The 27,324-nt window shown below is 29.6% G+C and overlaps 2 protein-coding genes across 9 annotated transcripts in view; one reads left to right on the top strand and one right to left on the bottom strand.

The window, feature by feature from the left end:
• The window catches only part of LOC123294017 (disks large 1 tumor suppressor protein), a 1,177,915-nt gene that overhangs the window by 739,762 nt on the left and 410,829 nt on the right, over positions 1-27,324 (top strand). The gene's annotated exons all lie outside the window — the stretch shown is intronic.
• LOC123294028 (larval cuticle protein A2B-like) lies at positions 5,453-6,757 on the bottom strand. 2 transcript variants are annotated; one of them, XM_044875091.1, is made up of 3 exons: positions 6,661-6,753; positions 5,912-6,270; positions 5,453-5,860 (listed from the first exon to the last, which is right to left on the bottom strand). In XM_044875091.1, the coding sequence occupies exons 1-3, from the start codon at positions 6,670-6,672 to the stop codon at positions 5,632-5,634; spliced, it is 600 nt and encodes a 199-aa protein (XP_044731026.1). In that variant the 5' UTR covers positions 6,673-6,753; the 3' UTR covers positions 5,453-5,631. The 2 variants fall into 2 exon arrangements, with proteins under 2 accessions (XP_044731026.1, XP_044731027.1); XM_044875092.1 differs by having other exon boundaries at positions 5,453-6,270; positions 6,661-6,757.

Below are 27,324 nucleotides of genomic sequence, written 5' to 3'. Positions count from 1 at the left end.
ATATTTATGTTTTATATTATATTTTTATATCATTTATTTATTTTTTTTGTTGCCAACAATAATTTCGCTCATTTTCCAATGGGTTGCGTTTATGTTATTTGCTGTATACTTCACAAATACTCGTGATAAATTGTTTAATTCAAAAAATTTATTATGTTAAAAAAACAGGAGCTGAATTATTTGTCCATTTTCTTGAAAAATAATGTTGTAATAAATATTTAAAGGTCAGTATTAATCATTATTTGTTTATGCAAATATTTTTAATTGGAAAATTTTTTAAGCTGACAGTATTGACCAATCGACTTTAAAATTCGATTTTATTTTAAAAAAGTTTCACCTCTCTAATTTTTAAATTTGATTGAAATAGTTTTTGATTTGAAATTATTCAATGAGTACGTGTGTTTGGTATAGTTGAGTGTAGTAGCTCTGTCCCGAATTTTTTTTGTTTTTTTATAAATTCTCGAAAAACATTTTCCTTTCCTGCCATATTATCGAATTATTCTAAATCCAATTTTTGATATTTTAGGTGTTTGTTAAATGCGTTTCTCTCAAAATAGGTAATGTTTTGCTTTTCCTCAAATTATTGAGCTGTACTGACTTTAGCACAAGTTTTTTATTAAACAAAAGTTACTGCATAGTATTTAAATGCATAAATAATTTTTTTTTTTTGTGGCTTAAAAAAAATGTAACTTAAAACATTTAAACTTTCACTAAATCCCAAACCAAAACAAAACAATGGTTCGTCTGGTTGATGATCACAATCAGACCTCAGACAAGTAACCAAACACCATATTATAGAACTCATTTATTAATCATTAATATCATATATCCTTACAAAAGATTTAGACGAGACTACTGTTTCGGGCAAGACAGATCGAGATTCGATTTTTTGCATTCAATTCAGGAAGTAGATTATAAAAATGTGTGACTTATTTTGATTCTATGTAAACCATGAACATTTTTTTGGCATCGACGCATCCCAGCCAATTTTGATGCTAGGAGGTCGGACAAAAAAAGAAAATGTGCAAAATTATATCGGATACAACATAAAAATAACATGTTTTCCTTTTACACTATAAGATGATCTAAACACAATTGAAGTTAGCTTCAAGGCGATAAAATTTTGGTCGCTAGCTTCACTGCGTAGTCTTAGAACAGCTTACCCTTCTAAGTTTATGTGCATTGTGGATTCTGTCTTACCTCAAAATACATGTTGTTATTAACAAAAACGGATATGTTTTTTGGCAACAGACCATGAAATTAATTATTAAATCTTCAACAAACTACAAACAAAATAAAGATAATAAACTCGTCTTCTTCAATGTTGTTGATGATGGTGGAACCTTGACAACGAGTCTTGATCTCATCTTTACTTACCACAAACCACTTTATTACATAAAGAAGATGATGCAACCGTTTGTTTATTATTAAACAGGTGTTCATCTTTGTTAGTTCCGCTGATGAGATATTCAAGATAAATGACTGCGGTCGGTGTGATTACCAATGAACTTGAACAACACAGAGTTCTTTAAAGTGACGACAGAGATTCTCTCTTTTTTATTAAATACTTATTACTCTCATCTTCATTCTGTGAATCATTTCATTTGCTTGCTGGCTCTTGATTAATGAATTTTTTTTGTGGTTTTGTTTTAGAAAGTTTAAAATTTTAGTACTTTAATTATTTTTGTTTTGAAAAATTTGTTATGGATTGTTAAGTTTAAACTTGATCTTGAAAAATGTGTTTTTTCTTTTAATGTGAAATAAATATTTAAAGTTTTTATATAATGTTCAATTGTAAAAATAATTTGTATGGTGCTTAATATTATGTTTAAATTGATTTTATGAAGCAAATACTGGGAAAAAAATCATTGATGTGACGATATTTGTGGGAAAAGAAATTTTATTGACAATTTTTATGTTTTTAAAACGAACTAAAAAACCTTTATGTATTATAAATGCGAAAGTAAGCATGTTTGTTTGTTAGTTTGTTACGCTTTCACGCTAAAACTAGCGAATGGTTTTAATGAAACTGTACAACAATATAGCTCATATATCAGAATAACACATGAGATATAATTTATAAAGATATATTAATAGAAAAAAAATATTTAAAAATTAATTTAATTTGGCATTACCATAAAAATTACAGATTTCTGTAAAAAGTAGTCATTTGACATTACTATAAATTACAGATCTCTGTAAAAATAGTCAATATAAAATATTTCACCGCCATCTTTTCTGAAATATTCAATGAATAATTATGACTATTGTACATTTAAAAAAAATAGAAAACCATACATATATTTTATCTGTGATAAATGGAAATTGGAAAATGGAAGAAATATACAAATATTGTAATTGTTTCTATGTGTCTGGATTTGTACGGTGTTAATAAATATCTGTATCTGATTTGATGGATTGTGTATCATTAATTAATTAATTATTAGAAGGATATTCTATATGCTTGAAACAATGAAACATAAATATAACAATACATAGTTATGTTACGTTACGTTTCCTACGTGCTACGTGTGTCTACGCATAGTACAAGCAATAGAGATATTGATCAAAAACTGAATATTTGATTAAATAGATATGATGTATTCGCTCCGAGCGTGAATTTCGTTTCCATGACAACGATACACTACTTTAATTATAGAATTAATGGATGCATATATAATTGTGTGGATTGCATTGAAAACTTACATTTAAAATTTAATATTCTTGTTTCACAAATTTAAATAAATAATTACGATAATTAACATTTGAAAAATAATATTTGTACAATTTGATTTCTTATTTTCACAATTTTTAATGCATTAAGTTTAATTAATTAGTGTTTTTCAATCATTTTAATTTGACAGTTTCTATATCATTAACATGTAAATAATTGCAAATTAGTCATAACAGCCCACTTTATCTCCAAAATTTTTCACTTAAAGCGCTGGCATCGATTTTATTATCCCTACCATGACTACGCACACAACGAATATAGAAATATGTCAAACCTATCGATAGAAAGCAAACATTGGGTTAGTCACGCCCGTTTCAGAATTAAAAAAATTTCGAAAAATTTTAAGTTTATGATATTTTTAACTTCCCGCTATGAAAATAGGGAAGTTATTGTTTTCACCCCGTTTTGCCAAAATCGAGTTTTCATCAGATCTCGACGTTTTAAGGTGTCAGGAAGCTTCCCTGACTACTTCCGCGAGGGTGTCTGTATGGCTGTATGTATGTATGAGTGTGTGTGTGTGTGTGTGTGTGTGTGTGTGTATGTAAACCTCTCATAACTTTTGAACGGCTTCTCCGATTTGATCGCGGTTGGTGTCATTCGAAAGGGCTTGACCAAACTTAGATTTTGAGGCCTGTTTGGACCGATAGATTTCGAGAAATCTCCGAAAACTGCAAAAAAAAATTTTTTTGAATAACTTTTAAACGGCTGTGTCGATCAATTCCAAAAACTAATCAGCTCTCAACATCAAAACCTCAAAATTTTTTGTTTTATCAATTGAACAAAAGTTCTATCAATTAAAAAGAAAATCAACAAAAGTTAACTCTTGAAGTTCTATCAATTGAAACTTCAAGATTCTTCATGAAGCTTCAAAAACTGCGTCGAATGTCACCAACCGCGTGGAAATCGATTTATTCATTCTAAAGTTATCGCGATACTTAGCGGGAAGTTACAGGGATGACCTGCAGGGTCAACCGTTTTCCAAATTTTTTTTTCTGTATCGCCTCAACAACTTTAATGTCCACTTGTACGACCAAAACTTTTTTGGTTATATCCACCAATTTTTTTCAATTAACTTTTTTAATTTTCGCCCAATTAACATTGTTTCTGCTATCAATTTTGTGGAATATTTACGGGTTTTATTATATTACATCACCAAGAACAAAGTTACATAGTCGCTAAGAGCATACCGCAAAACACCTTACCTCATTTTTTAAACAGGTGTAATAATTATCCCTTAGATTTCATTGCTCTATCCATTTTCGTTGCTATATTTAACGTATATTTTTGTACCACCTAGGAGAGGTGGTTGTTACTCCCTAAACAAAGCACCACTAGGCATATAACTTTTGATTTAGATGGTGAACAAACTTAATTCTAAATTTTTTTGGTCAATCGGCGCTATAGGAAAGAATTTAGAGTTTTAAGTCTCGTTTACTGGAGTGTACGGCTTGTACTAGTAAGTAATACGTGTATTTAATTTATACGTGATTAACTCTCAACTGACCGAAGTGATTGATTAACAATTTATTTAAATATGAACTGAACATGCTGTTAGTGAACGTAAATGTTATTTGTTGGTGTGTTGTCAGTCAAATGAAAATAAATATTAGATACTAGAGTGATACCCACCCGCTTCGATGGGTTTAAAAGTAAAGATTGATAAAGATTGCTCTCGCTTATCCCCTTTCTATAACAATCGACATAATGGTAAGGATTGTTTTACACATGTAAAATATATATAAATGGTTTTCAATTTTTTTAAATGTATAATAGTCGTAATTATTCATTGAGTATATCAGAAAAGATGGCCGTGAAATATTTTATATTGACTATTTTACAGAAATCTGTAATTTATGGTAATGTCAAATTAAATTAATTTTTAAATTTTTTGTATTAATATATCTTTTTATATCTCATGTGTTATTCTGATGTATGAGCTATATTGCTGTACAGTTTCATTAAAAACCATTCGCTAGTTTTAGCATGAAAGCGTAACAAACAAACAAACAAACAAACATACATGCTTACTTTCGCATTTATAATGTATAGATATTTTATAAATGAAATATTTATTTCATAAACGATTCAAAATATGTAATATTTTTATATTTTATTTATTATTGTTTTCAATTTATTTAAATGATTAAACATATTTTTATATTTAATCCTTCTATGCCTTTTGTACCAGAAAATTCGATCCCTTTATAAACAATGTTAAACCAGTTCAATGATTAAATAATTTTGTCGGTTCGAAAGTAAATATCAGGAAAATTAAAGTCATATCGAACTTCATCTTTCTTTTCTAGTTTCGAAAAAAACACTGGAACCTTTTTTGCGAAAGGAAAAAAAATATACTAAAGTATAACCCTTAAACCCTTAGGAGGAAGGCAAAATTGTGTTCCCTCTTGCGATAAGAATAGATTATATTAATCAGTTTTTTCAAAAATGGGAAGAGAAGCTCAAATAATGTAGGTAAGGTTATTTTTTCTGTTATTTAATTATCAGTTCTTTGTAACAGGTACCTCCTGTATTTGTTACAATGATGATTACATCTCTAGTTCTTATCTAGATGAACTCTTAACAGGATACCCTGGAGTTAAGGGGTTTTATTGTACCCTGACTAATTTTATTGTTCCCTGAAAAATTGTTTGATATATTTTGAATGATTAAAAATAAAATAGTTTGGATGGCTTAAAAAATTGTTTCTATTATTTCAAGTAGCAAATAATTTTTTTATTTCTTAACAACTAAAGTTTTTTTTTTTTTACATCCATTTGGCATTGGAGTTTACACAGTATAAAAAACAAAATAAAACAGAACAACAAAAAATAAAAAAAAGTCGATTACAGGATTTTAACTAAAAATGAATAATCACGATTAAGTTTTAATTGTATACATTAGCGAACATAGGCAGCAGCAAATGGTGCAGCAGGTGCTGGGAATGTGTAAGGTGCAGCTGCAAATCTGGCATATCCAGGTAAAGCTACTGCAGCACCAGCTGGTGACACTGCATATCGAGCAGCAAATACTGGAGCAGGAGCTGCAACTGGAGCTGGAGCTACTACTGGAGCTGGAGCAGCAAAGTATCTTGCAGCTGGTGCTGCTACTACTGGTGCTGGTGCAGCAGCAACATATCTGTTTGCAGTAATGACTGGAGCAGCAACTGGTGCGGGGGCAACTACTGGAGCTGGGGCAGCAGCAACCACTGGAGCTGCTCTAACTAAAGCTGCAGCTGGTTCCCGGTTAACGATTGCGTTGAAACCATTGACGGGATCGGCAATGTAGTTAACAGTACGACGAGTACCATCAGGTTCAATTAAACTGTAACTTCCTTTTACAAAATCACCTTCACGGATTTCTTGTTGATTTTTAGCATCACCAGTTAAAGCATCATTAATATTGTATGCAAAACTGTATTGTGGATGTGGATCGTATTCTTCAACTTTTGCAAGGACTGGTGCTGCTGCAACTGGCGCCGCTACTGGTAATGCTCCTGCATTTACGTAGGTGGCTAAGGCAATTGTACATACCAATAACTGAAACAAAAATTAACAATTGTTAAATATTTTCATCTTTAATACCAAAAAATTGTTTGTGATATCGCATCACAAATTTAATTCTCCAAAACCACAAATTCATAACACTTTATTAGTAGAAGAACTTTTTTCTATGCCATCTCACGTCCTCATCAAGATTTTTTTCTGTTAAAAAATTGATCCTCCCAACACGTTTGTGATTCAATTAACTGAGATGCTGTTGTCAATCAAATATTTTGCTATCTACGTCACGAATTTGTTCACTATCAATCACTATCACTATGATCCAAAATTTTTATCACAATATCCACCTTAACACAAAAATCGACATGGCCCACAATCTGTTCAGCACAAAATCACTAAATTATTATTAAACACTCGAAAACCTACCTGACAGAACATTTTGGATGTTGTATTGTTTGATTTCTTCTTTGAAGATGAGATAATTGAATTTGCTGAATATTCAACTGATACTGTTGACCATAACAATTTTCGTTGCTTTTATATCGCTAATGTTTCACAATTCTTTCCAACTATAAATCCCCATTATTAATATAATTCATACCTAAAAGTATTTAGTAATCAAATTTGTAATTAAGGATGGACACATTATTATTTTTGAAGTGGTGGATATTTTTATCGACAAATATGTCCCTACATTGTTTGTAATAGATGGGTTATACCATTACCAAAAGTGGCCATAAGTATTACAAATTTATTGGCAATGATGTTATTAATATAGTCGAGTGGCTAAAAACTAGGTGTTGGAAAGAATTTCAAGTTGCTATTCAAACAAAAAAAAAAGGAGGTTATCAATTCGATTGTATTTCTTTATTTTTGTTACCTCGAGCTCAGAGCTTTCGACTGGGTAAACCAATTTTGATGATTCTTTATCTATTTGAAAGCTGGTGCTTCCCTTGTGGTCCCATTTCAATTTGGTCCAGTTCTGATGAGAAAACCACAAAAGTCTTAAATTTGCATTAAGTATGCACGACAAGAGAACGAATAACTCAATATCACGCCAACCGATTTTGATGATTCTTTATTTAGTGACAAATTAAGTAGTGTACTTCAGATTCACTAAAAATCACAAAGTAAGTATGACTTTTAACAAAAAGAAAACCGACTTCAAAAGTAAAACTTTTTCAAAACAAATTAACATGCACTAATTACGATTGTGTAATGTATACTGAGTATCACAAAAAATGCACGGATTACATATGTAATCCGTGAATATGTAAATACTATATGTAATCCTTTCGAAATTCTTTCAGTTCATGATTTAGAACGTCGTAAGCTATGTAATATAAAAGCCCAAATGACCGAGGTTGCGGGTTCGAATCCAGGCAGCGGCAGTGTGAACAATTATGATTAATGAGGGCGATAGAATTGTCGTCGCTTGAATAAGAACGAATCAACCGACTCCACTCACATCAAAATGTATTGTAAATATGTTTGTAATTAAATAAATATAGGTTAACAAATAATGATGTGGGTGGCCTCTGTTATAGGCGTATATGTCAGAGAAACGGATGTTAAACCCCATTATTATTATTTTTATTATTATCAATCCTTTCATTTTTTTTGTGACACTGAGTATAGTTAAAATAATTGTTATTTTTGGAATCGGTGACAGCCAAGCTAATGTAGCAAACTGTTCTGTGAGAGTTGTTTCCTTGGTTGACACCGACACCAAAAATAACAATAATTTTAACTACATATTATCGTTATTGATAAATATATTTAAATATCCATCCACTGGACTACAATGAAGATGATTTAATATTCTACACATGATTGCTTTCTTTAGAACATTATTTATTTTTTAAATAGATATCGAAAGTAAAGTCAGTGGTAATGTTTTATTTATATGTAGAATAAATTTAAAAATATGTATATACATTTTTATGCAACAATTACTTTTGATTATGTGATTCAATCATCATTCAATTCAATTATTTATTATAATCATTGATTGTGTATTAATTAAACGTTTCTGTGGTTTTTTTTTTGTTTTATTATGTCAAAAACAAAAAAGTTTTGTAATCAAATGAACAATTTTGCTCCAAATTGATGTGTTTAAAATTGCTTAATACCTTTATTATGACCACGACATACATTTGTTGAAAGACGACATTACTAACTTGGCTTGTTTTGATATAATTTTGGAAAATTTTACATTCAGGCTAAAAAAATATTTCAGCCATCTTTTGAGCAAAATAAATTAAAAATTTTAAGAAACACCTGACATAAAATGAAGTTTGTTCGATTCGTCTGTAGCATCGTAGCTCCTTAACGGATGATCATATTTTGATTTTTGTTTGTTTGTTTGAAAGATAATTTGATCTTTTGTGTTTTTCTCTTTATAATTTTTTTTCCTCTTTAATTTTTTCTAGTTGTTATGGGTTTCGAAACTATAAATTCGGTCTGCTGAGCCTTAAATATGATAGTAGATAATGCCCCAAGTCGCCCTCAGGAAGGAGTTTGAAAAACTGTCACTAAGTGATGGTTCTGGAAACTATCTGCTTGTTTGATAATTCATTAGATGTGATTTTGAACAGTCATCCAGTTTGAGCCCAGAAAGTGGTCCCAATCCGGAGCTATGCCGAAAATCCGAAACTTTCACAAAGTGATGGTTGTGGAAACTGTCTGCTTGCTTGTTTGCTTCCAGCAAATGGTCCCAATTCGGAATTGTAAAAAAAAAAACCGAAAATTCGACATTTTCGATTTTTTTGGCTAAGCTCCGGATTAGGACCACTTGTGGACTCAAACTTTGCAGTACGACTGTAAAAAATCACATCTAATTAATTATATCAAACAACCAGACAGTTTCCAGCATCCAGCAGAGTGAGAGCTTTTCCTTGGGGGGAATATTCCACGTAGCAATTCGGGTACACTTACAGGGTAATTTGGGGCATTACCTACTATCATATTAAAGGCTCAGCAGACCGTAACCATCAGTTAATCATATGGTCAGCTCTCTATCACTTTTTAGAAGTTTTCCACATGTTAAACTGCCAATAACTTAAAAATGGCGAAGCTTGAAAATGAGAGGTGAATGATGAAATTTGATAAAGTAATAAAGAAATTTGGGGTGATTTTGATATAATCAAGGCTCTTACTAATATCATTAACTATATTATCTTTGCAGCGCTGAAGGTTAAATATTATATTCAAACTGATCATGTTCATTTCGTTAGCAGGTAATTTAATGAAATTTAATTAATCCAGGTGTTAAGTTTATTGATTAAATTGAATATTCAAAAATACAAATATTAAACGGAAGGTAATAAAAATCTGTTTTAGATAAAACTGTAATAAATTGTTCTAATTAATTTTTTAATATTGGATCATTTTTATAACCATAAAAAACAAATAAAATAAATATCAGTTACCACCATAAAAAAGTACCTACCATTGCTATTAACTCTCGCTACCAAAATGAAACGGAATGGAACGAGAAAAATCATTTCCTTGTATAGAAAAAATATACAACTTATATTGGTTTTTCGGAACACACACATAATCATTAAATACATCTGGTGTGTGTGATATTTTTATATGATTCGTTTTTTGCGACGAAAAAAAACAATCATTTGGTATACAGGATGTCTCAAAAGTAACGATGCCCTTGTTGCTACAGGAAGAAATTAAAATTCTATGACGAAAAGTCCTCTTCTTTTTTTTTATCCGATGCACTTACAATCTAACCTTCCTACGCATTCACATTTTTTTTTAAATATAAACAAAAATTACTTTCCTTAACTATTACCGGTTGTGCTATGAAGTTGAATATATCTACATTTGACAGGGTGTGTCTGATTCATAAGTAAAAATGGTTTTTATTTTGTCAAAACCAAACATTTCCAGTTTTAATTTGTGTCGATTCTATTCAGTTTTATATTTTTATGAAAATAATTTTCCTTTAAAAAAATTCCTGTTATTTACGCTTTGAAAAGTTTATCCTCAAGATGTATGCAGTTCAAAATGTCACGATTTGAAAGAGCGCATTTGATTTATAAGGAATAATGTTTTTACATTTTGGAAATAATCATTTCTTCATTTTTGTGATTGTTTTGGAACACCTAATACAATATGTGTACTATCGTTTGGGAAAATTCTCTGTTTAGAGACAATAAGGTTGCTTGCTTGCTAATATGATACCATACTTTTAGTATGCTACAAATTATTGTATGTATACTAAACATTAGACTGGTAATTTTCGTTGAAAATTTTTTAGAAATAATTTTGAGACAAATTTGATTATCAATTTCAAAATGATGATCATTTTGTTCCATCTGTGATCATTATTTTGAACCATAAATTAAAGATTTAAAGTTGTTTTTTTTAAATATCTATATCTTTACAATTTATAGCTCATGTGTTATTCTGATGTATGAGCAATATACGTGAAAGTGTAACAAACAAACAAACAAACAAACAAACATCCTTACTTTCACATTTATAATATATTGGGATAATAAATGTTAAATGTGAATTATAAAATTTGCAACAGATGTTAAATTTAAATCCTAAAAACTATAACTATAAAATAAGTTTATAACACTCAATCACACCAAACATTGTTAACTTTGACATAGTTTTAAAAGATTTGAGTTTGTTATTGTGATAAGACTTGATCGATAAATATTACGGTTTTTAATATATCATATCATCTATTTTATAATCAAATTAATCGAGAGAGACAGAAATTGAGTTTTTAAAATGACTAATTTTGTTAGTGTTAATTGTTACGTGAAAAACATATTTAAGGCGCCATTAAGCATTTGGGGGGGAGGGGGTGTTTAAAATATATATTCATCTGGGAGGGGGGGTGGTTTAAGCTCATTCTTACGTAAAATTTTAGCTGAAATTTACTCAATTAGATATAATGCATGTACATCGCGTTTTCTCTGAGCTACGCCAGTTTAACGACTATATGTTTGATTTTTTTAACGCCCCAATTTCCAAAGTTTGCATAAATAAAAATGTTGTAGGCTACACTGAAATGAAAGCACACACGAAGTTTCGTGGGTGTGTTAATCAGGAAGTCATACCTCCCCCTGTACTGTAGACTATATACATAATGAACAACATATAAAACTCTGTTATTTACATTGAATGTAGTAAACTGTGATAAAAAGAACATACAATTATTACATAACGATAAGGATTTGTGTGTTGTAGTTAGTTTTAGAATTCTGAACTTTTAAGTGGATTGATCTTTTATACATAATACTTACAAGATGTTCATAATAAAATGTAGTCACTTTCAATAGAATAGGATAGAAGATTGCATCGAATAAAATTCAAATCGAATTCAAACAAGTAAAAACAAACAAATGACTGAGTTTATTATTGAAATACCAGGTATAGACAGTGTTGATTACTCTATCACATTGCACATACATATACAATTTATATAATACATACTATACAATTTACGCCTAATTTGCGCCCTCACGGGTAAACAATGATGTTTCCAAACAAAAGTTTCAAACAAAAGTTGCTTATTGTTGTCAAGACCCAACTGACCAATGTTGCTCATTTACGAACTCGACCTCACTTTTTACGTCCTGATTACGCTGTAAAAATTTCAGCTTGATATCTTTTTTCGTTTTTGAGTTATCGTGCTCACAGACGGACGGACGGACTGACGGACGGACAACCGGCAATGGACTAATTAGATGATTCTATGAACACCTATACCAAATTTTTTTTCGTAGCATCAACATTTTTAAGCGTTACAAACTTGGGACTAAACTTAATATACTATGTATATTACATATATTTATGGTATAAATATTATCTCTAACGGTTTACAAAATGGGTCCTACTGACCCAAGACGGATCAGGGCAATCTTATGACTAGCTGGTGGTTTAAGAAAAAGGATTCTCTGAAATTTTATACCAAGGTTCTCATAATCAAATAATAAAATGCAAATCAAAAAATTTTGTTCAACATTGTATAGCCTATACGATTGACATCCCACCGTTACATCCTGTAAGTTGTAAATATTTCCCCGAATATTAAAGTAAAAGTTTTTGTACATCAGGAACATAATATGTATAAATTTACAACATGTTTACTTTCATAAAATATTATTCAAGAAACAAAATTTTCCTTTTATCATAGATTATTATTTCCTTGTCATTCAAATAGTTTACATATATGTAGGAAAGATAAGCTATTTATTTTGTTTTCTATTATATTCTATTGGTGAGTGTAGGTAGGTTGGTAGAGATAAGGGTGGTGGGTGTGGTTTAACCTACTGCAACTGAAGGGTTGACTGACTATTAAGTTAGAGTTGGCACAGTTATAAAAGTTTTTAAACATATGGAAAACGTTTTTGAAAATGATGATGGATGAAACTTTATTAATTAAATTTATTATTGGAGGATTTTTCATATTATTGTTATTAATCATAATGCTTACACAAAACTTCTATTTATTAAGCTAGAAATATACTTGCTTTTAAGGAAAACTTCCAAATTAAAATTTTTCAAATAAATTTTTAGTTCCTGTAAAGAGTATTTAAAAGTAAATGTTTTCGGTATTTTTATTTACACACATACAGAGTGTCCCTCAGATTGGACCTAGTTCTGTAGGTTACTTTAATATAATTATGTTAGAATCACACTCTAAATTATAAAGTTGATATTCATATAAAAACTAGTGAAAACAAACAATTGACTGAATTAATTGTTGAAATACCATGCATAGTCAGTGTTGATTTCTTTATCACATTACACATACAAACATGTGACACATACATCACTGATAATCAAGTATAGTACATATTATAAAATTTCCGCCTAATTGGCGCCCTCACGGGTATACAGTGATGTTTACGAAAAAATGTTTCAAACAAAAGTTGTTTAATTTTTCATAAGGAACATTTTTTACGTTTAAACTTTTGTTCTATCTCTAACGGTTTACAAGATAGGTCCTATGGACTCAAGACCCAATTGACCCATGATGCTCATTTACAAACTTGACCTCACTTTTTACGTCCTGAGTACGCTGTAAAAATTTCAGCTCGATATCTTTTTTCGTTTTTGAGTTATCGTGTCCGCAGACTGACGGACGGACGGACAACCGGAAATGGACTAATTAGGTGATTTTATGAACACCTATGACAAAATTTTTTTCCTAGCATCATTATTTTTAAGCGTTCCAAACTTGGGACTAAACTCAATATACTATGTATATTTCATATATGCATGGTATAATAACACTTTTAATTTGAAACACTTCTTCGAAATTCGTTAGCTTATTTGTTAAAACGGCTTCCAATGTTTAATATTGCAAATTTCGGCTAAACCCTACAATGACAAACGACTCTTCTGAAGAACATCTTTTTTGTAGTACAGCATTACCTGAATCTAACTTTAACGACAATTAATTCTTTACCTCCATGTGCGTGAAAATACAGACGATTTGAAATATAAAAACCTCACGTTCCACACCAATGGTTTGATTATAAATTTAGTTTTTTTGTTCTTATAAAACAATGTTAACAAACTCAATTTTAATTTTTTTTTCGCGTTTGGTGTTAAGTTACAAAACCGAGCTCAAAAAATTACTCCATAAGAAATGCATGCCGTTTACTACAATGCTGGTATGGTATAGAAGCAGATACTATAGTATCTATGTTAGCATAAGTAATATTACAATATAGAACAGAAGTATGGTGGGTATCGCCAGAATAGGCCTGACGGCTATGCAACCTTGATTCGTCCACCAAAGCTATTGCTAATGTACTATACCCTCAATACACTACATAATATGGCGTTTACATCGAAACTCACATAGTAATATCCACAAAAAAATTTCTTACCGTGTTGGACTCCATAGCTCCCAACTGGAGCAACTTGGTATTAAGGCTAAATTTTAGCTAAATCAAGTTTTTTAATTGTGCTGTATTCGGTAGAGTGTAGCACAGATTTTTAAGATACCTGTATCGACTCAAGTATATCATTCGTACTTCATTGCATCAAATGTATCTCCAGCCATATGAAATGCTGTTTGAACAGTTACCTACATTTTGATACATGCATTCGAAAATATCAATTATTCAAGCAAATATTTGATTTTGGGAAAAAGATTTAAAGAGATTCTATACAAAATTATTGCCGTGCACGAGTTAGTTTATTGTAAAATGCACTATAAAAACGGGTAAAGGTATGCCAATAGGTATAGCCCATTGTGATACCATGTATGTGTTTTACCACCTGAATAGAACTCGTTACCCTAGACACACCACGAACGGAATTGGTTACGCTTTAACCAACTGAACTACTAGGGTTAACATATGTGGCGTTAGAATCAAATATAACAGGTTTTACTTGAAGCGGGTACGGAACATAAAAACTTTTAGCTTATTCTGCCTGCATAAACTTTGAAATTTTTGCAAATATCTCCGAAAATTTTTACATTTTTCGGAAGTTTATGAGATATACTGTTTTAAATATCTTTATTAAAACAAGTACTATTTTTTTTCTGTCTTTTTGATTTGCAACTTTTGATTAGCTACAAAAATGTCAAATTTAAAGTCAATAAACTCATATAACTTAATACAAATTTATTGCTTGTTCTAGATTAAATTGGTTTGAAATAACTACCTTATGTATGTGTGTATTGGGCATTATTAAGCCGATTACTTAAAGAAAACAGCAAGTAATCTGTCAACATACGATTTACAATATCCTACATTCGAAAAAAACTTATAAATTGATTTTAAATCTAATCAACTGAACATAAGCAGTTCTTGTATTTTACAGTTTTAGATTAAATCTCTAAAAAAGTAGTCAAATCGTCCATGAAGTTATAATCAACAGCACTAAAAAAGTGAGTGTGCGATATTATTTTATAGATTCTGTTAGGAACTTGTCAAAAGGTTACGTAAAAGTAATGTCAGGTTGCCGAAGATGTCCAAATTTATGAGTAAAGTTTGGATGAACGTCTAAAACTGTATTTATGGACTGGATCTCAAAATCCGTTGAGAAATTTTTATCGTATTTTTTAGCACAAAGTTCGATCTCTGTATATAGAGGCAGTAATTGTTTGAAAAAAAAAGAAATAATGAACTTATTTTTAAACGTTTTCATGAAATTGTAAATCTGTTCATGACGTCGTTTTTTCTAGGATAAGTGAATTCGAATTATTTTATATAATAATGCATAATGTTTATGTTATTATAATGCTGCTTTGTGACAGAATACAATGTGTGAGTCAGTCAGATAAATCCGCTATGACAGGCGGTCAATGGGCTACCGCTACCGAATATCATTGTACATTTTTTTTTTTGTATCTACTGTAACATTTCAAATATGATGTGATATTGTTTACCATATTATGGCGTTATTATTAGTTTTGTAAATACAATGATGTTTAAAATCAAATGTGTTATATAACATAATAGTAGAAGTTGGCCTCAAAGCATTCACGTAATAAACTACAACTTGCTCGAATATAATCTCCAAATTTGGCTGGCGATAATTATAACAATAATAAAAATATAAACCAAGTTTTTTCTATTTTCCTGGAGAATCCCTTGTCGGCCAAAGGCGAAATGTCTCCGGATAAAAGATACGATTTGAATCACATGCAACTACAGGATTCTGCTGAGACTAGACGCAACGCAAAAAACCTACAGCTTCTTGCGCATGAATCCAGGCGGTATTTACTTAAAACTAATTTTATCCGTTGTTTCACATAAAATGAGATTAAATGATTTCCATATTTACCGAAGAGGATGTTCTGAAAGAATAATTTTTGAACAAAAAAAAAATAGGTTATAATTTTTCTTTTTATTGAAATTGTCTTTTAAATATGGGTTTGATCATTACAAGCGGTTCCTTTCCAAAGGGTTACTTGTTTCAAAAAGTAAATGGTTTTTGCGACTTGGGCTAATCTTAGTATACCTTGTTATATTTAATATATACTTACATGGTATAGTAATATTAGCTTGTGTTACATAAACATTCTTTCCCACTTTTTGGCAGTATGATACATCTTTTGTCTTTTCATTCAATGAAAAGACAAATGACAAATATGGTTTACATTTTATTTACTCGTGGCGCCCACATCTTAACGTTAAAATCCCATAGCGATTTCTAGGCAGTTATCAAAACTTTTTATAAATGCTTTTTCCAAGAATCATAATTTCTCATAAGATCACGATTAAATAGTTGACGAAACAGATAAAAAGTGCAATCATGTTTAAATTGAATGTAATTGACCTGATTATTCTTAAATGTTGGCCTAATTAAGTATGTATTAATTTAAAAAATTTAATCCAGTTTATGATATAATGTTTTGATATCCCAACAACTCTGTACTTTCTGATTAAATATATATATGCTAAATGAATTCTTTAAAATTATATAAAAATATATAAATATATTTATTAATTGTATATATTATTTAATAATAATAATAAATCCCATATATTTAAAATTTCTCTTTAATAGGCCTGAGTTTGTATGGACACCAGAATCAAAATCACTCACCCTTAAATGCTCTTTTAAATCTTTCAATAGCATATTTTTCATCATAGGCTGAATTGATTAAATACCTTGAAATTGAAACTTTTTCTTATCCAAATGTTATTTAACCCACAGAATGAAAAAAAAATTTTAATAAAGTCATATTACTTTAAAAATCGTAATTCATTCATTTTAAATTATTGGATTATGGACCACATGTTCCGTGGTTTTATCTTATGCTTAACTAATTTTATGTTGTTACCAATATGTCAGCTACAGGCAAAGTTGGCTTATAAAATATATACTGGTTTTTAGTTACAATTTTTTTTTTTTACTATACATTGCAAAAACTTTAAAAACAATATTTGTGCATATTTATGACCTTTTATGGGATACAAAAAACTATATTTTTAAAAATTTTCTAGTTCGTACGTATATGTTATTTTTCACTATTTTATAATTGGAATCATTTTTCGTTTATTTAATGCTTTACAGAAACTGGTTCAAATTACGTGAAAAAGAAATTATTTCTGATTTTACGCAGTGTTGCCACATCAATTTTAAAGCCCACTAAACAGACAATAAAAAACCACGAAAAACCACTAGGCAGCAATGTTACCGGAATATTTTACGATTTTTATCATGCAAATCCGGCATATTTGATCCGATCTTATTAGAATTTGTTTTAAAACCCACTAACTTTGGGTCATTCTTTTCAGCTGTGATGTCAGTTTTTCGTTAGCTATTTGCTTAATTCCGCGACCAGGGCCTCAAATTCAGAAAACCTATTAGAACTAGGTTAATTTTGATCACAAATTTGAAAAGTATGGCCCAGATAAAGTAGGATTACATACTTGGTTTATAAAAATTGGATAAAATTTTGATGTGACAGAGCAAAATCAATTTTTTTGGATTCTGATTACGTCATTACGTTAAAAAATTCGATTTTTTTGATAATACAGGCAAATTTAATCCGATTTCATTGGAAATTTTTTTGAAACCTACTAATTTTGGATCATAATTATCAGCTGTGATATCAGTTTTTCGCTATCTATGAATTATTTGCTTAATTCTGTGACCAGGGCCTCAAATTCTGGAAACCTATTAGAACTAGGTTAATTTTGATCACAAATTTGAAAAGTATGGACCAGATAAAGTAGGATTATATACTTGGTTTATAAAAATTGGATAAAATTTTGATGTGATATATTAAGGGCTGTAATTCTTAAGCGAATAATGTTAGTTGGTTCCATCCATTTTGGCTTTTAATGATTATGACAATTTCGACAAAAATTGATATTTTCTTACAGGTATTTTGTTTATGAACTATTTAAACTATCTAAGCTTAATAAATTATATAATTTATTGTCTAGTTAAAACTACAATACACATATAAGGCAAGGCGACCAAGAACTTGCCAACATAATATTTGTATAAATTTGGTAAATCGTTAATTATATCCATACGAAAACTGCTTCTCAAACGGTTTGTTTTACGTAGGAGTTTTGTGAACCAAATTAAAACAATTTTCTTTTAAAACTTACAAAAGTCAGTAAACAAATCATTGCCCTCAGATAATAAACATATCCTTTTCTGCCTACTCTTTTTTTTTATATAAAAATTATAAGTTATTGTATAAATTATATTTTATTGTATAATCAATTTACCAAAAATTTGATCCATTTTGAAATAGATATTGATGAGATATTGACAAGATAAAGTTCAATATTTCTAATAACGAAGCTTATCCTTTAATTTTTAATTCTCTTTACTGTCACAATAATGAATTATTACAAATATACCATAGAAGCTGAAATATATTCACTGGAAAGGTAGCTTTGACGAATGACCCTTGCGCCATCTCGTGTACAATTTTTTTTTAAGTGGTTCATCAAAAATAATAGGACAGCTAATAGACGGGTAGGTGTTTGATGAATTCTAAAAATTCGTCAGAAAGTTCCCCCATAATATTCTAATACAAAAATGCACATCTGGCTGGAGGATAGTCTTTAGAAGCCCTATACTGAGATATCGCAATATTTGGATCAATTTTAGACCGTATCTCAAAAACTATTCGACCAATCAACAAGTAAACCCGATTTTTGTACTTTTTGGGTCAAAATTACCTTAAATGCTTAGTTTTATCGAAATTGGAGATAAACAAAAATTTTCGATTTTTAATAATTTTTTCAAAGGGGCAAAAATCGAAAAAAACGCAAAAAAAATTTTGATTTAGAATTTGACGAAACCCGGTGGATGGGGTTATTTTGATCCAGAAAGTATAAAAATCAGGTTCATTTTATGATTGGATGCAGAGTTTCTGTGATATCGCAATATTTGGATAAATTTTAGCCCATATCTCAAAAACCATTCGACCAATCAACAAATAAACCCGATTTTTTTACTTTTTGGGTCAAAATTACCTTAAATGTTGAGTTTTATCGAAATTGGAGATAAAAAAAATTTTTCGATTTTTTACAATTTTTTAAAGGGTTACCCCTTTAACAAAAATAGAAAAAAAACCCAAAAAAAAATTTTGATTTGGAATTTGACGAAACTCGGTGGGTGTTGTAATTTTGATCCAAAAAGTATAAAAATCAGGTTAATTTAATGATTGGATGCAGAGTTTCTGAGATATCGATTTTTTTTGTTACACTCGAGTTTAAAACATCCGGTAAAACTATTTGCTTAGAGTTTGTCGGTCTGTTTTCCATACACTTTTTATATGCATACAAATTACTTATTCATTCATTAATATATGAGTTGATTTTCTTAGAAACTTGAAGAGGATGTTCAAATTAAAAGATGCATTGTCGTTCAGAATTTATTTATTTCAAAATATATTTTGCAAAATATTATAAGCTATTTGAAAAATTTCTTACAATATCAGCTCAATTTTTTTGAATCTATGAGCTTGAATTAAAAAAAAATACATTTTATCTGTAATAAATCTGTGTTATTTAAACTAATAACTGTAACATAATAAAATTTATAGTTTCAAAAATCCAAACTAACTCTCCACGCCATGATAGGTATTTATATATATAAAAGCAGGCATCCACATCATCTAAAATCCTTATAATTTTGTGTGTTATGTTTTATGTTTTAACTAACTATAAGCATAGTAATTTGTTAAAATTTATATCGTATGCTATTATATAAAATTTATCTTGGCTATTAATCAAATAAGCTAAAAATATATATTTGTATTATTACCCGATGTCTTAGCCTATCGTTTTACACTCATATCTCACTCAAAGATGTATGAGCATGACAACAATGTTTGATTTAAAGGCTCAAAATTTGTTTGTAGGTAGTCTTTTACTCAAAGAATATGTGGTTAAAATTTCAGCTTAGGTAACCGTGCAAATTTTTAAGAAAAAAGTCATTAAAAATCGATATAAAATACATTATCTCTTATGGAGGAATCTGAAAAAACGACATATTTTGGAAGTTTTTGATAATTTTCATTTGGAATGAATGAAAACAAATTAAAAAAAAAAACTTTTTAATAGAAAGTAAACATATTAGCAATGAATTAGAAAAGAAAAATACTAAGTGTCACCGTCCATATAATTAAACAAAATTTTCAATTTTCGATATTTTGAAAATTAAGCCAGATATCGAAAAATTTTATTCTAACTTTTCGTCATATATCGTCAAGTAATAATATAAATTTATCATCAAAATTGAAAATATCTATTTTTAAATTTGTGCCCCCACTACCATGCTCATACATCTTTAATATAAACTTCACTTTAAAATTAATTTTTTGAACGGAACTACGAAATAAGCTTTATTTTGAAAGGTGAAGTTTTAAAGGTGAAGTTTGCAAGAAACTCATCCAAATTTAAAATGGGAAGTGAAATTGAAATAATCTCAAAAGTGGTTATTTGTGATAAAACATTAATTATAACAAGTGAAAACAAACAATTGACTGGGTTAATTGTTGAAATACCAAGCATAGACAGTGTTGATTACTCTTTCACATTACCCATATTATACATACTATACAATTTACGCCTTATTTGCGCCCTCACGGGTAAACAGTGATGTTTACGAAAAAATGTTTCAAACAAAAGTTGTTTATTTTTTTATAAGAAACATTTTTTATACTTAAACTTTTGTTCTCTCTCTAACGATTTACAAGATGGGTTCTACGTAATTTCAGTTTGATATCTTTTGACGGACAGACAGGCAACTGACAATGGACTAATAAAGTGATTTTTTTAACACCTGTATACCAAAATTTTATTCGTAGCATTAATTTTTTTAAGCGTTACAAACTTTGTACTAAACTTAGTATACCCTTATATATAATACATGTATACATGGTATAAAAAAATTTAATTATTCGAATCCATTAAAAGTCAATTTACGAATTGATTTGCCACATATATTTTTGGATTTGATTAAATCAATTCTATTAGTATTCCATTTAGTATTGAAATAAATTAATGTATATATATATATATGAATCTGTGTGACTAAACTAATCAATAATTTTAATCAAATTAATATGTCCACTACACACATATACTGTTTGTTTGATTCATCTATAGTGGACAGAATAGACGGGGAATAATGTAGTATCTGGGATCAAATTTACATTTTTGTATTTTCTAAGCTATAATTTCTATATAAAGGGACCGATCAAGCTATTGAACCACTCTGGTCTAAAAGATATGTTTCACACTCACTATGATTCAAAACTGATAAACATTAGATAAACGCTTTACATTAGAAAGTTATTCTTTATAAATATGCAAGCCAATATTAACTGAACATTGATGTATTTGTTCTAAGTTCATCAAAACGGAAACCAAAAGTATTGACTTTTCATTATTGAAATATAATAAATCAAAGTTAATCAATTTTAATGTTGAACAGAAACGACTACAATTAGAGTATTTGTGGTTGAAGAGAGATGCTTATATAAACACAGCGCTTGGTCTACAATTTTTATTATGACAAATCGTCGTCTGGTACGTTAGAGTTATAAAGTAATACATTATTTGACATAAGCATGTATTCTTTTACCGTGCATATAATCCAAAACATTTTTACAATATTGCATCGAGAAAATAGCCTCGACAAAAACTTTGTCTTCATTTAGAAATATCTTTCAAAAGACTAATGGTCCAAGGTACTAGATTTTACCTTACTAACACCAATACTAAAATCATTGTAGGTATTCTACGCTACGGTACTATTGTTCAAAATTAAAAGTATTCAAGTTTAATTAAAAATTATTGAGTTGAGAGCAGAGCTATTTGTGGTATTTTCAGTTCGACAAATCAATAGGTACATCTAACTCAACTCAACTCAACTCAAGTACAATAATTAAATATATTATATACAGAACAGGGTTATGTGTTGTACAAGAATTTCGTTATCTATTGGGTTCAAAATGTTAAACGACTTCCATTTAACATTTTTAACGAAGTGTGAGCAGGACAGCAACTTTCAATTAGAGCCATCAAATAAGCGAACGAGTAACATCTCTCAGGAGAACAATTACGATTAGCTTTTTCATTCTCATAATGAACTAGTGGGACCTAGATAAGTAAGAAATTTTCATAACTGGAACTCATTCTGAGGTCCCAACACTTGGGCACTGAATCACCTCAGATAGTGGGACGAAGCAAACTTCTATATCTGAGAATCGTTAATTAACCTCTATAACTGAATTATAACTGAACGTAAATTTACCACTTAACTAATTCTGAGCCTCAATGCAAAGCCCACAAAATTGACTAGATTGTCACCTGGTCTCGTTAATGGACGTCCCTTTCATTGCTATGCAAGTAGTACATTGAGTAGTACGGATACTCCACCTGTCATTTGAGAGTCTGGTCACATGACACACCCATTTGCATTTCTGCTCTATGACACTCACAGCTACATCCCTGATTTATGTCTTGGGTTATTATGCCTTTAGTTTTTATACTAAGCTATTTTCGCTCGATCGATCATGTGCCAATTACCTCAGTCTGTTCATTTCTTTTTTATTTAGGGATAAAGTTCGAGTGCTATACAGAAGAACCGATTTTTGAGTACATGCATCCATTACCTTTCTTTTTCAGAATCAGTGGGTACATCCGACGAATGTAATTGAGTGGCCAGTTTATTATAATTAAGAATTTTTACTGGAAGTTATTTGAAGTATTGTGTAATTTTCGGATTTTTTTTTATATCGAATTTTTTCGTTTAACACAATAAATAACTGCCGGTAGACATGAAAATACTTTTATTTCAAAAAATAAAAAACTACTATATCAGACAGACAGACATTTCGTAACAACTTACAAAACGACTAGGATATAACTATATATATATATATAAAATTTCTCATATGTGGAGAAAAAAGTGCTGCTAATGTTGTGCACAAGGCAAAACTAGAAACTCCTTTCAAACAACAGCATTGAACTGTATAGTTCTTGCATCAAATGATGCTGCTAGTGGTACAGTCAAACTCAAAAACTTGAATCGATCGTAATCTAAGAGAAAAAATATTCTTCTAGAACACACTCACACAAAAGTGTTTCTCCTGATGTGAAGGAATTTTAGCTAAAGTTGCTGAAAAAATTGCAATAAGGACAAGGTGCTAGCCAGCATTTAGAACTATATGACTTAAATCTTATGATAACTACTTTGTAGTCGAAATAAAAAACGTTACTTGATATGTTTCCTTTCCTTTCTACAAATCATGACTATTGCAGGAGTTGTCACAGTTGGAAGGAGGAGAAAACGGTGGTCCATATTGTCTGTCGCTGTTTATCCGTTTTGGTCAAAAGTAGATGGACTCGCATAAGCCAGTCTTTCCTTGACGACCTAAAGTCCGCTGACTTCCAATCAATCCTACTGTTTGAACAGCTCCAGATGAAGCAACCGTTTTTTCGGTATCACTACGGATCCTAGGGTTTAAGTGTATCCCACCCCGGGTTAGATACTCTATCCCCTAATCTAACCTAAGCAAACACCAAAAAAAACATGACCAACTAAAATTAATTTAAGATTAAAGTATTGATGAAGTAGGTAACTAGTTCGAGAGGTCATTTGATGGAGAGTGTTCCAAGCTATGTTTCTAGTACTAGAAGAAACTAGCCAAAGAACGGTTTCTTCGAATTTGTATTTTAATATTATTTCTCTTAGAGGAAATTCTTTCAATTGAATGAAATGGGTTCGTTTTCCACTGGTCGCACGATACCTGGTTTCTTTAAACGCAATGTCGATGCGATGTTAAAGGGTGTTATGTTTCCCAAGTGTGCTGTACGTATCTACTTTTCAGTTCAATATAAATTGATCGATTCATATGTGTGTATTATAGAGTCTTTTTTTGTATTCTTTTTTTTTTTGAAGACAGTTCTTTTCTCGCTTCTTACAGTTTTTCATCTCATCTCATAAGATTTTTTATGTCTTTCTGAATGATGGCTAGTTGAAAGAAGTTAAATATCGAGGATATTTTCGAACAATAAATTTTATTTCAATGTGTTTTTATTACAAAAAATTGCTTGTTATATTTCAGCATAAGTTTAGTTTTTTATGACTGAATGGTTTTTAAAAACTTTATAAATCAGAAACTTATTATAAAATTCTTGCATTCTAAACTTATTATTCATGTCATAAATTTCAGCTTGGTTGGCCCACTTTCAAAATCTCATACTTTTAAAAGTTATTAAAAAAGGAATTAGTTTAAATTTCGCAATTATGTTCGGTTAGTGCCATGTTTAAAATCATTCATGTTCATATCAAAGTAGGGGAGCCGTTATCTTTGTAGTGGTTGAAAGTACCATTAAAAAAAAAACGATTCATCCGTTTATAGGAGCTACGATGCCTCAAGCAAATCGATCAGACCTGATTTTGTATCGGGGGTTTCTTTAAATTTTTTATTTTACGTTATTAATTTTCATAAGTTTACTAAGGCTTTTGTACCACCAGAATGCCAGGTGGCTTTGTATTAAATTGTTGTGGGTACATACATTGTTGAGATTAAACAGATGGTTTTTAATGAAAACAATAGGTGTTGGATACATTAAATTTTATGTAAAAACAATTTATATTTTTGCTACTAAAACAATAAAATAAAAATTTCGCAAGGTAAACAAAATATATTTTTGATCTGATTATTATTTAAGGTGGTTCGATAACAAAAAGTACAAATTGACAGAATCGATTGAAAAAGATTTAATTTCCTCGGTAAATAACGGTAAATATATTATTACTTGACGATATAAGACGAAAAGTAAGAATAAAATTTTTGGATATCTGACTTAATTTTCAAAATATCGAAAATTGAAAATTTTGTTTAATTATTTAGCTTTCGATATTTCGAAAACCAAGACACATATTGAAAAATTTTATTCTTATTTTTCGTCTACATTCATGAAGTTATAACAAAATTCATCATCAAAGTTCAAAATAGGATAAAAATAATTTCAACCCTTAATCTACCCTGCTCTTACATCCCTTATATGGACGGTGACACTTAGTTTTTTTCTTTTCTAATTCATTGCTAATATGTTTACTTTCTATTAAAAAGTTTTTTTTAAATTTGTTTTCATTCATTCCGAATGAAAATTATCAAAAACTTCCAAAATATGTCGTTTTTTGAGATTCCTCCATAAGAGCCAATGTATTATATAGCGATTTTTAATGACTTTTTTCTTAAAAATTTACACGGATACCTAAGCTGAAATTTTAACCACATATTCTTTGAGTAAAAGACAAACAAATTTTGAGCCTTTAAATCAAACATTGTTGTCATGCTCATACATCCTTAAGTATATTTATAAACTTAACTTGTTAGGATCGAATCAACTTAATTCCATTTTGATACATATTAAAAAATTATTAAGCAATATATTTTATGTATAAATATAGTTATTGCTATAATAAAACATGATTTTTTTGAACAGAGGTACCTACATAAACCCAACCCATAAACAAATGCCAAAAGTAAAGTTTTTTTTAATAAATTTGTTAAAATATAAAAATGTATTTATTATTACATACCTCGGTAGGTACTATTGACTTACTTATTTACTACTTATGCTGTTAATAACATCGGAAATAAATTAATTTTTCCTTAAAGTGTTAAGTTTAATTTAACAGGTTTTACAAAAACTTTATATATGGACTTACAGTTTATTTATTATTCATGACTTGTGGGTACTGAGTTGATTAATTTCAATTATTCTAAAACCTTCTTTTTATGGAAATCATTTGTTCGAGTTTCATAGACCGCGAGTCTATATTGACAGCATAATTCTATGATTGTTTTTGTAAGTTTTTTGGAGTATTGGTTGGATGCATTTAAAATTTTAGCAGAGTTGCTTTTTCGGATTGAAAGAAGTAACAGTTTTACCGTCGCGAAATAGTTTTGATTTAATATTTTAGAACCGGGATTACCAAAGTCTGGATACTCTATCCACTGAGCTGTGCTAGTTCTGGAAACAATGATTTTACAAAAATCAGAAAATGGAAATGCAATTTCTACAAAAATTCAATAATTTAATAAACTGAAAGTGGTTTTTAGCTTTAAATCATGTTAGTTTCCTATTAAAACGATTTTTCCATTTAATGATAAAAAATGAAGTTCCTGTGATTGCTCCAGGATCTATGAAATTTGACACTTCATAATTAAGAAAATTTGCTGCTCTTAAACACAAACTGTATTAGTTTTACAAACTTTTGTTACATTTTAACGCCCTGTTGTATATTTAACTGGTTCATTTATCAGTAATTTACAAAGCAATACCTGTTTTACTTATATGTGGTATTGCTATATTAAAAAATAAATTATAAAAATACAGTGGCTTCCATTTTAAAAGTATTTCTTTAACAAGCGCTGCATATAAATGCTATAATTATAGGCCGTTCAAAATAACTGAAAAGAAGCAAATTTATAACTTAATCAAAGACAAAAAAAAAATTTTTAAAACAAAGCGGAAGGTTTTGGCATTTAGTTTAAGATCCTTCCAAGACGCAGTCTCAGAAGTGCTAGGGTTGATCCAAAGCGCACCTGGAGGTCGGTACGCCTTGGTATCGATGTAAAAGCAGAATATTTTACTTCCAAATGTCACTTATTATAAGGTCAAAGAACTTATTGTATAGAAAACTCTAAGGTAAGATGGACAATCCTAGTAATCCTTTTTTTCCCGATGACTGCGAGATATTCAGGGGTTTCCATACTTTTGAGACATCCTGTATTATATTAAAAAAATATCACTTCCTGCCTTAAACGCTGTTATTTTCCTACAGCAGCGAGTTAAGGATGTATGAGCATGGTAGTGGGGGCACAAATTTAAAAATAGATATTTTCAATTTTGATGATAAATTTATATTATTACTTGACGATATAAGACAAAAGGTAAGAATAAAATTTTTCGATATCTGGTTTAATTTTCAAAATATCGAAAATTGAAAATTTTGTTTAATTATTTAGCTTTCGATATTTCGAAAACCAAGACACATATCGAAAAATTTTATTCTTATTTTTCGTCTACATTCATGAAGTTATAACAAAATTCATCATCAAAGTTGAAAATAAGATAAAAATAA

The sequence above is a fragment of the Chrysoperla carnea genome, chromosome 2 (assembly GCF_905475395.1).
Source record: "Chrysoperla carnea chromosome 2, inChrCarn1.1, whole genome shotgun sequence".
NCBI classification, from domain to species: domain Eukaryota; kingdom Metazoa; phylum Arthropoda; class Insecta; order Neuroptera; family Chrysopidae; genus Chrysoperla; species Chrysoperla carnea.
The sequence above is the reverse complement of the archived record's forward strand: the minus strand, read 5'-3'. Positions and strand labels throughout refer to the sequence as shown.